Source organism: Thalia democratica, chromosome 5, assembly GCF_965202585.1.
Source record: "Thalia democratica chromosome 5, ktThaDemo2.hap1.1, whole genome shotgun sequence".
NCBI lineage: Eukaryota > Metazoa > Chordata > Thaliacea > Salpida > Salpidae > Thalia > Thalia democratica.
Genome location: NC_139169.1, coordinates 47,163,732 through 47,175,482, shown reverse-complemented (window position 1 = coordinate 47,175,482; position 11,751 = coordinate 47,163,732). Strand labels below are relative to the sequence as shown.

Here is an 11,751-nt window from a genome sequence, read left to right as displayed (position 1 = left end):
AGTGAATAAAAGTAAAACTATTCTGTTGTGACCAAAACTAAAGCCAAAAGATTATTCAAATATCACTAAAACTAAAAATGTGGCCCGCAAAGATTTTAAAAACTTGAAATTTGGCCCGCGAGCACCAACTGACTGCCGACCTCTGGTTTAGGGGCTAGGGATACCAGTGATACTAAAAAAAGTAATAATAAAAAACAAAAATTCTTCGTGCAAAAGTTACCCTTAGTGCATATTTGACACCTACCCACCTTAATGATGAAGTAACCAAAATGTCTAAAGTCAGCTTGACTGCAAAAGAAGTGCATAGATAGCGTAAGGCCTTGTTTATTTTCTGATTCCAGATGGTCAGTTAAAATTAGCAGTTCGATCGTCAGCAGCCGTCGGTTGTATTGCTTCATTTTTTTAGCAAAACTCAACATAGGTTTTATGACATAAAGTATTTCTTTATTTATAAAAGCTGCATTTATTTTATACAGGTACTTTTGTTATTATTATATTTTTAAACATTTAAAGTTAGTTAACATAATTTCTTTTTTTAGTTTTTGTCCTATATATTTTTTTTTATAGCCAGGCTAGTTTATTACTACTCAGGATTACTTTTTTGCATCAATTTTGCAACCTTAAATAAAGTTTAGACCCCTAAAGTTTTCTTAATTCAAAATTTGAAAAGCTAAAAACTAATAAAAAATAAAGTATTATTGATGGACTATTTAGAAATAATATAACTCATAAAAATAGAAATCAAACTCATGATTAATTATTAAAATAAAAGTTTTAATTAAAAAAAATTATAGCAGTGGTAGCTACAAGAATGAATAAGAAAAAAAAAACTTTCTAAGATTATTAAATAGGCAGGAATTAACACGAGTCTTACTGAATTTCTTTATTAGTTTTTTGATCAATGTATGTACTTAACATAATATGAAGTAAAACTTAAAAAAATTAATCTAAAAATAGGCTTCTACTAGATACAATTTAAAAAAGCTTTAAAGTTAATTTAAGTAGCATTTAGAACATACAAGTTATTTACTCATTATTTTAGTTATATTAGATAATTAGTTTTAGTATTTAGTAAAAATTCAAATCCTTTTAGTGTACCAACATCCATTGGTTACAATTTAAAAGTTTTTAAATATTTTAATTTCGTTTAAAACTGTTTGCCTCGTATCGTCTGTAAAAGAAGTTTTTAGTATTATTTTGAATTAAATAATAGCAAATAACTTGCACCATTTTTACACATTTCTTGCCAAGACTCACGTGTAAATACTGCTACACGATCAATTATAACAGTTTTATGGTTTACAACGTCATTTACAACCGTTAACAGGGAAGTTTTTGTGGCAAAGTGTGCGTACCTATATGGGTTCTAGTACATTTTAGTACACTTTTGTTTTACAAGTGAGTCAGTATTACCTTTGAAACGATTCATGTTGAACAAATAAACAAAAAAAGCAAATATTGAGAAAAGCTAGACGAAAATTGTTTTAACTTATCTATCTTTTTTTATTTTATAGTATTTTAACAAGTAAACATCTTTAAAAACTTAAGTTAAAATAACTTTAAAGCAATGTTTAATACTTTGTTGTTATATTCAAAGCTAAATATTTATAAAAATTTGAATTACTTTAAATGTCAACAGTTTTGATAAATTATAGTTTCATTACACTCTGTTTCGAAAAATACATTGAGTTAAACAGAGAAAAGAACAGTGTGAACATTTGGACCTGGTTGTAGACAAATAGTGAATACAGACATGAAAATAGGAAAGAATAGAAGATTTAAAAAGTTTGTTTCAATTCAATAAGGTTAATTTTTTATTTTACTTTCAAGTAAATTTCAACTACAGTAGACTACCGCTTAAGTACGCAAATTGAATCCGACCAAAAGGTGCGTACTTAGCACGGGTAGTGCGTACTTTTTGACGACATAGTATGATATGAAATTTAGTTGTTTGTTTTCTTTCTTACAACTAGCCACCAAATAATTAAGCCAAATCAACAAGTCTTTTTATTTTAAATAACATTTAATACATAATTCTAATCTGCAAAATTTTATTAGATTTTAAAATGATTAATTTTTTCTATAAAAAGTTTCTACATAATTAATGCATACATTTAACATAGAAAGTCAATGTCAGTCAATGATATAAAAAAGAATATTAAGCCATATTTTCCATATTATGTTTTGTTAGAGGGAAAGCACCAAACTACATTGTGTTTACCAAACATTTTCAAAATATCAATGTTTGTACATTTAAATCAAATTATGACTTAACGATGTTGTATTTGTAGGTTTTTTTAACTTTGTCATCTAAATTCATTTATTTTATAGCATTACAGCTCAAATGTCATTATTCTTTTCACTTTTCTGCAACCACTACATAAGTATTTAGTTTATTAACATTTAATAACAGGACTGTCACAATCTCAAGCCACTTAGACTACTCAAGATTACTCACCCTAGTTTAAAAATTGTAAAAGTCTCAGGCTAACTCAGCAGGTTGGCCATTCTACCTGGAAACATAAAAAAATCTGGAATAACTTGATGATTGAAAATTTAGGCAAAAAAACTGGAATTTCTTAGAAGTTCTAATATAACATTCTGGATAAGTGCGTACTTAAGGCGGAGTGCGTACCAAAAAAAGTGCGTACTTAAGCGGTAGTCTACTGTAGTTTTAAGTTAAACATAGTTTTATCTAGTTTTTACTTTAATATTGTTTAGACTTATTGTAGTTATATCTTAAGTTTTTTTGATATCATGTCTAAGTTTAGTATAATTTTTATCAAAATTTAATTTTAAATTATCAGAATTTTCTGTTATACGACAAAAATGCGCTCAAAATATTTGGTCGTAGGACCTAGTGCACGAAAAAGTCTTTCTAATTATTGAGTCGCACACCACTTGGATACCTTTTAACGTTTTGTCCATTAATACAAGCTTATGCTTTAATTAGTTTTTTTTTAACTAGTTAAAAGTTTTAGTATATCTAAACTTTTTATAACTATTTGTTGACTTAAATTTATTTTAATTACACGAAAGCCAACCGTGCTAAAATCACTCCGTGCTAAAATGACGACTTGTGCAACAGTGACGACTCGTTCAAAATTGACTACTCATGAAAAAGTGACGCGTGCAAATGTGACAAATGGAGCAAATTGATACACTGTGTAAAAACGACTACCTGTGCAAAAGTGACTATTAATGCAAAAGTGGTGACCTGTGCAAAAGTGACAACTCATGCAAAAGTTATGATTCGTGCAAAAAAGACCAGTCATCATTTTTAATGTTAAATATAGACAAATTAGTTAATTAACAAGAGTTCAAGCTTTTATTGACAAAAACTCTGTATTTGATTTTGAACAGTTGAAATTCAACTCAGCAGTCAGCTACCAGTTCAAAATAAAATAACATTTTTAACTGTCTATTTGTACAGTTTTATTAGGGGCTTATACTATTACATTGCTAGGTTTTTATATTTTACTTATTTGCTAATTTATACAATCTTGTTAGAACTGATACTTATTTAAACTGTTTTTTTAAATTGACTAATTTGCCAATTTAGTAAATTTGTACTTGTTTATTGATTTTAAAGCTTAACAGATTCTTTATCTTGCATTGAATCTATTTATTTAATTAAACTATCTTAGTCTCAATTTTACCTAACATGGACCCTAACTATAAACCCCCTTCTAGTCTGGTTGTAGGAAAGCTACCAAACAGAAAACCTTTCCCACGATTTAGCATGGCCACTAATGTGTCCACCACCCCGGGGTACTCCCCCAATAAATCACAGATTGGTTGTGAATGTACAGAATTCTACTGTTTGGTTTTCTAAAGGGTTTTTATGTTGCTTCTCTCAAAGACATTGAGTTTCAAGAAATTTCGTTTCAAAAAGACCTTTTTCGATAATTATTTTGAATCCGTTGGGGTTGAATATTTCTCTGATCTATTTTGATATGCGTTCTTGTTCAGAATTTGAAGTTTTGTTCAAGAAGGCTAATCCTTCGTCGCGGTATATGCCGTAATGTCCAGGTGTGAGAATTTCTTGCAGATGTTAGAGTAATAAAAACCCTACCAGATCACATACCTCAGCTCCCATGTAGCTCCCCGTTGTAACATGAAACATGTGATCATGTTTCTTTACCCAATTAGAATTATTATCGTAGATAAGAATACTTAATCATGAGTGCATGATTATATTTTCATCGTCTTTGGTAAAGGAAGAGTAATTGCTTGCAAACTTGAGGGCTTTTTGTATCAAAAAAGATCAGAGAAATATTCAACACCCACGGATTCAAAATAACTATCGAAAAAGGTCATCCTGTTATTTTATCGATCGAAGGGTCACCTTGTTATTTTTTAAGTTTGTTAGCGTGTTGAAAAAAATTAGGACAAAATATTTTAAACAAAAGCCGTAATTAATTAAGATAAAGTATAAATCTAAATTTTATTTAAATACTTCAACATAACATTAACAATAAGACGAATAAAGTTTAGACTTTGAAAGTTCGAACCAAGTTACTTGTATATTAAAAAAACATGTTCTGTTATAAAAGTCTGCTTATATGTAATTACTATTTTACTATCTATGTAGCTTTCGTAAGTAACTTATTTAATTGAAATTTCAATACGATTTTGCGTTACAAGTTTTATTCATATTTCCTGCCCGCAAAAGGATTTTCTGGTAAACACCAACCGTCGACTTAAAAAGTTTCCTAAATCTATTATCAGTTTTAAAAGATAAAAATAAAACTAAGTAGTCTAAATCATCTTTTTTAATTTTGAGTTCTAATAACTTTTATTTCCAGATCCGGTCAGACCTTGATTTAAAAACAGATCGAGATCCGGATGCGGTAGATCACTACTTTATAAAGCTACACCATATGCTTTAATCTGTAAACAAACTATACCAAACTACAAATCTATTTTAGATAGTAGAATGATATAAAATAGTTGAATTTAATCGAAAAGCGAGTAATCCGATAGCCAACTAAACTTTAATGAATAAGATTTTTATGTTGTTTTAACTTTAATATTGGATAAAGACTGTAGTCGAAACAATTTGCCTCTATATAAAAATATCATAAACGTTATAATTTCTTAACGGATCATCAAAGAAATTATCAAATTGTTAAACTCAGCCACAAAACTTAAGCAAAAAAAATATATTTCATAAATTGATATTGAATTGGGTGTTTAATGTGTCTTTGCGCACTTTTTGCATAATTTCTCACTTTGTAAAACATTGCTCAAAGTAATTATCTCCAGTAGTTTAGAATTACTAAAAAAATTGATTTTTCTGAATATAAACAAAAGTAGTGTACTGTAATGTAAATTAGAAAAGAATATTTATAACACAACTAATTAGATCATTTAAAAAATATTAGCCCGAAGCTTTAAATTTGTTAGCTATACAAGTACATTACTGAAACTAATGTATGAATTTAAACAACACTATTTAACTTTTAAATGTTAAAGTTCTAAATGAAAGGTTAAATTAGTGCTAAATTTAGTTTCAAGTAACAAACCGAATATTTTTTTCAGGCGAATATATTCTAAAGTTCTAAAAAATTAAGCTTGTCGTGGTTTGACTTCCCCTGACACTAAGAAGAATACAGAACAAAATAATTAATAATTTCAATAGAGTTTTCTTATTTATTTACAGATTTTTTATTCTTTTTACTTTTCAATTTTTTTGCACATAAAACATTTACTTATCGTTTTATAGTTTTGTTATAAAGAAGAGTTATTACTATTTGTTATCTGTTAATGTAACTAAATTCACATAATAAAAAATAAACTAATATTTTTTTTTGAACACTTGTAAATACAGTTTATTTTATAAATTGATAACTTATATATTTAGATGGTGTTTTACGATAGTCTATTATACTGCACAAGTTAGTTTTTTTTGAAAGTTTAACTAGTATTTTAGTAAGTACGTTTTGTTAAGTTTCTAAATTATAAAGCTGTTGTTAATTTTTAAAATCAACAAATACACTGTATATTTTAAAAAAACTGAATATAGTTTTTAAAAATTATTCATTTACACTTTTACACGCCAAAGCAATGCAAGTACAAATACAGAGTCCACAAAAACAGAAAAGTCCAACTAGTATGTAAACTACAATAATCGACCAGAATGCAAGGTTAAAGGTGGTTTGTTCGCAAAATGTATCAGCATTAGAATCCGCAAAAGTAACGTCGTTGAAGGCACCAAAAACCCATACGTTGCCTGTTAATTACAAACATTTTCAAAAAGATATTGATTAAAAAAGCAGTACAGACAAATATATTTTTACTTGAAGTATTTATCGTTGTACTGCAAAAGTTTTAGAAGCTACAACTGAGCAAATTTAGTTTAATATATAGTATAAGAATATACAGCAACAGTTTATATTCTAAAGTTCAAACTAAATTTACAAATATTAACGTTACAATAGTAATATGTGTTTCAAACTTGAACTTACCACAAATAAACCAAGCAAGGTTAAAGCAACTTAATATGCTGGCACCATGTTGACTTGACTTCTTCGCTTCTTTTTCTTCTTCTGTTGTATTACGATTTTTCCAGTAACTTAAAAGTTGAAGAAATTGTTGTATTATGCCGAACACACCAGCTACAATTAACCAAATTGGAATATAACGTTGAACCGGGCAATTAGCAAGATTCATGGAACCTACGAAACATTATACTTGTTATCTTATAAAGACCTTCTTATATGATATGAGTTTATTTGTTAAAAGTTAGAAAATATAAATTTAGAAGAAAATTGTTTGTTTTAAATGCATAATTAAAAGAGAAAAAATTACTACTTATAGAATTTGATCCAGCATATACTACAATAAAAAAAAACTGTTTTAAATAATTACAAAAGTTAGCTTTAGTTTTTAGTACAAATTCTTTAAAAGTCTTATTAAGAGCTTAAATTTTATATTATTTTAATTACTTTTACCTCTTTATTTTATATATAGTTAAGAAATATTCTGTCACAGTTTGTAAAAAGAACTCACCGTAAACCATCATGACAACTGGAAGAGCTAGTAAAAACAGATTGAATACCGAGAATTCACCTAGGTAAATAAAAATTTACTTTAAAAACGTAAATTTAATGAAGTTTTGACTTCTAAAATAAGCTTTTATCTATGGCATAAACTGCTTATTTTCTTTTAGAAAAGTCTTCTTACTTGTAAAATAAAACTTTAAGTTTACTTTTATTTTGTTAACGTGCAAGTGAAATGTTCTTTTGTTTAAAATTTTTAAAGTGAAAATTGTGCTTTTCGTTTTGTAAGCTACTTTTCATTATGTTTAATACTATTACTAAATTCAACAATAACTTTGAATCTTTGGAGACATATGGTTAGTTCTTAAGTAATTTTTTTTAAATCTTTGTATAAATAAAATATGAATTTATTAACAAACGTTATTGTTTGATTTAAGAACAGATCTACGGAGTCTCAAAAAAGCTCATAGAATACTCTTTTTGGAGTCTTTTTTGAAACTCCGTAGATCTGTTCTTAAATTTATTCGAGAGCAGTAAAACGCCGTTAGTCGGAATAAAGTTTTGACACAAAAACATCTGTGGTATATATTCCGATAAGCTTAGCTTATCAGGATCTCCAGGATTTAACACCTATTAAAGTTACATCTTATGTTATTTTAACTATTAATTATAATTGTTTTTTGCTACTAATATTTTAGTTAAAGTCTCTAACTTTCTTTTTTTTAAATAAAGTTTCCCTGTTTCGATATACAAAGTAAGTAGATTTTAATACTGCTTTTATTTCTTACTAACGTACCTAACATAACTTAAAAGTTTTAAACTTTAAATACTTTTACATTTAGTCAGATTACCATTTTAGTAAAAACTATAAGTTTATATATGAAATTAAAAGATTAAAAAAAATTAAATAAAAAAAGTAAAACATGACTAGTTAAGAAAGTTTTTTAAACAACATTAAAGCATTCATGTGAAAATAAAAACTTGAAATACTTTTTTGACAGTGCGTTAAAGATTTTGTAAAAGAATTTCTTTTTTCTTTATTTTTTTCCAATATTTTATTTTAATAATTATATATATTTATTTTTCACGACTTTATATTGCAAACTATTACTCTTCTAGTAGTTAAGATCTCTTTATTTTTTTTCTAAAAGTGAAAAAACATAATTTTAATAACTATGTAATAAAGTATATTTATTTCTAAGTTTCTTTTCAGTTTTAATAAAAAATACTACCCTTTTTATTCAATACTTTTTTACATTTAAAATAATTCAAGTTATAATAACGTTTCAGTTTTATGTAAACTCGAAGATATATATTTCAAGCAGTCGTACTACTTATTATTCGAAATAAAGTGTTCAAAATGTTTTTAAGCAAAATTTTACTAACATGATTCAGTTACAATGGACGAACTGTTCTTCAAGAAATCTTTAGTTCCCTTTTCTCGCTCTGCCTTCAACTTACCAAATACAGAACTGTAAGATGGAGGTGATGCTTTTTCTGCGTCAGACATTTCTATGAAATTTGTTTACGACCCTTGTATCATTAAAATAAGTTTTATAAATCATGAAAAGAATAAAAAAAATAATTTTGATAAAATTAACAGTTCACTTAATCTCTCATGTTGAAATATACTTATTATTTTATTATTTTGTATAGTATTTAAACTTCTGTTATGTATTTTCAAAGTAGTTCGAATGACTAGCTTAAGCAAGAATTTTTAAGTACAATTGACGATCCAAAATTAGTTGTAACGTTTTGTTTTGTAAAAACTTATAGATTTGCATAGCTAGCTACTTTGCCTGAGGAAAGATTAAATTAATGGATCACGGAGAAACCTCAAAATTTGGTTACAAATAAGCCGACAATAATTAAAAATTTATTCTAGGGAAAAAATTATTCTACTTAATTTAAGTTATCTTTTTCCATAAGCTTTTTGGCATAAATTTTAAAAGTATATTTTTACCATAAAATAAAGTTTCTTATACTAAATAAATTTTAGTTGATGCTGTTAAGGTTATAATTTAAGTCAAAATTATACTATATATATATATGCTTACGCTGAAGCTGTTTAATAAAAAGTTACTCTATTTAGTTTACATCAGCTTTTATTTTATTTGTGTTTCTCTTATTTTCAAGAAAAAAAATATAATCTACTTTTTTAAGTATTATTTCTCTGTATTTTTAAACTAAAGTATTTCAAAAAGTTTTTGTTTTTATTGTTAGAAGTTTAGTGTTTAAGTTTGGCAGCTTTAAAAAAATTCATGCAATTTATGCTAAAAATAAAGTGTTAGTATTATATATTTTTTAAATTACGAAATTACATTGTTATCCATAAATAGTGTACTAGTACCGATTTGATGATAGTTCTTCTAACTTTTTTCAGCTTGTTGTTTTACTACTGATAAAAAGTTACCTGCGAATAAATACTAACAACCAGATATAAATACATTATTCTAAAATTAGATAGGTTTTTAAACAACTGTTGTATGTAACCAGCCGTTTATTAAAAAAAAATTAGGCAATAAATTTATATAATGATAGTGAAAATAGATCTTTAAAAAAGCTCAGATAAAAAAAAATAAGCTAGGTGTTTCTACAAGTTTTAAAAAATAGGCTATGTGTATGCAACAAAGTAAAAAAAAACAGTTGTTGATATTCGCCTAAGCTAAGTAACTTGTATAAACTAATTTAAATATATCTAAACTTGCTTTTATACAAAAATATTTCCGATTGCCACACCTTACAAAACAGTAATTTACGTTTTACATACATTTTTTACGAAGTTTCACGCGATTAATAAGTCGCAAAATTGTAATGCCCTTAGGACTGAAGTGAATAGCATTTTAGAAGTACATCAAAGGAACAGTTGTAATATTTGTTAAAGCTAACTGTTTTAACTAAGTTGTTTAAACTTTTTATTAAAGAATTATGACTTTAAAATATTTTATTTTTAAACTAAATATTAGATACATTTTCTATTTATTTTAAATAATAATAAATATTTTTAACAATGCTAGTTTGCATTTTGATATCTTGGAACAGCGCAAGGTTCGTACCTGTTTTTACTATTTAAAAAAGTAGAGAGATTTGTATTTTTATAAGATTTTCCTTACGAGTAGTTAGTCATAAAAAATTAAAACTGGTGCAATTAATTAAAAAGAAAATTGCATTTATTTTTTACTTATAATTATTTAATTTCGTATATTGTAAATTTATTAAACAATTTTTTTCGAAAAACTGATAGATTTTTAAAGTTGAAGTTCCTGACCTGTCTTGAATGGAGATTTTGGATCATTCTTGAGCCTGCTTATACTATTAAAAATTTTGTAATTTTTTATTATAAAATGTTTAATGTTTTATAGATTAAGTTTATTGTTTATATATTAAAAAAATTACACTCATAGACCTGTCGTTAAATATAAACCGTTAATTTTCTAAGTTAAATTACCAAGTTGCATTTCAGATTTATAGTTTTTATTTGTAAACTCTAACTTGAGATTAATTCATAAAAAAAAATTGAAAAAAGCAGTAGTTGATATTTTCTTTCACATGTTAAAACTTTTTAATAATTAAAAATACATATAACACAAAATTTAAGCTAAAAATTGATGAAATTTAACAACATACTTATTTAGCAATTTAAATTAGCGTATAAGTTATTTTTTATATTTTTTTTCATAAATAAGTTCTCACGTTTGCTATAGTTTTATAATTTCTAAAACGTAAGTTGACATCCGAAAATTTTAAGCGTTTAATATATTTTTATAACTACTTAGTTTTAATCATTATCGTATATAAACTCACATTAAAAAAAAAAACGTATATGAAAAAGCATAAGTTTAATTCACTAATCTTGAAAATTGGGTTTAGATATTTAAAGTGATAATACTTTTAGAACAAACGTGTATTTGTACTACCACAGTTTCACAGCTAAGCAGCTATTCAGGTAAAATAATAAAACGAGGATCAAAACACTTTGTATATATAGATAGGAAAGTAATAAGTAACACTTTTACGTTTAGTTGTATATTCATCTGCATGCTTTTATCTTATAATTACATTTTTATAGTTGTTTTGAAGTTAAACAGTTTAAGTAATTTAAGGATTTTTTACAGATTTTATTAATTTTTTCAAAATTTTAATCAGTTGACTCATTTAGACTGATTAAAATTTAAAAAAAACTATATTGATTCCCCTCTTGAAATAGAGATCTCTGTGTATTGTTTTTAAAACATCAAAATATATAATATCAAAAGCAATAGTTAAAACAACTTTTAGGTTTGAAGTTATTTTCTAAAAATATAAAAACTGCTTTGTGTTTTTAAACCTGAACAAAAATTTTATCGAAAAAAAGACCACATTATTCTTATATATTAAAATATGTTTCAAATTGTATTTTTACTGGTTTAAACTTTTAAGTAATAGTTTTAAATATATAATATTTTTTATTGATAATTTGGTAAATACAACCTAGCGTAAAAATATTACCTAACAATTATCATAACGAAAAAATTATTGATTGGTAATATCATAATGACGTTTAGTATAATATTTCATACACGTATTTAGATAATTTAGCGTGTAAGGCTAAAAATATTTCATATAAGATCTTACCTCAAATATTTTTAAAGTGATTTAAAATATAATCTTCTTAAGTTTAAGCCAATGCTTTAACTATCTTTAATACTGTTATCACTCGATAACCGAAAGACTTTTTGTGCACCAAGTCTTACGACCAATTATTTTA

At 25.8% G+C, this 11,751-nt stretch overlaps 1 protein-coding gene across 1 annotated transcript; it reads right to left on the bottom strand.

Moving 5' to 3' along the window:
• Positions 1–5,817: 5,817 nt before the first annotated feature.
• LOC145836163 (transmembrane protein 272-like) lies at positions 5,818–8,534 on the bottom strand. The gene is made up of 4 exons (XM_082943976.1): positions 8,391–8,534; positions 7,015–7,074; positions 6,471–6,680; positions 5,818–6,235 (listed from the first exon to the last, which is right to left on the bottom strand). Exons 1-4 carry the CDS (start codon positions 8,512–8,514, stop codon positions 6,039–6,041), a joined length of 591 nt encoding a protein of 196 aa, XP_082800102.1. The 5' UTR covers positions 8,515–8,534; the 3' UTR covers positions 5,818–6,038.
• Positions 8,535–11,751: the final 3,217 nt, after the last annotated feature.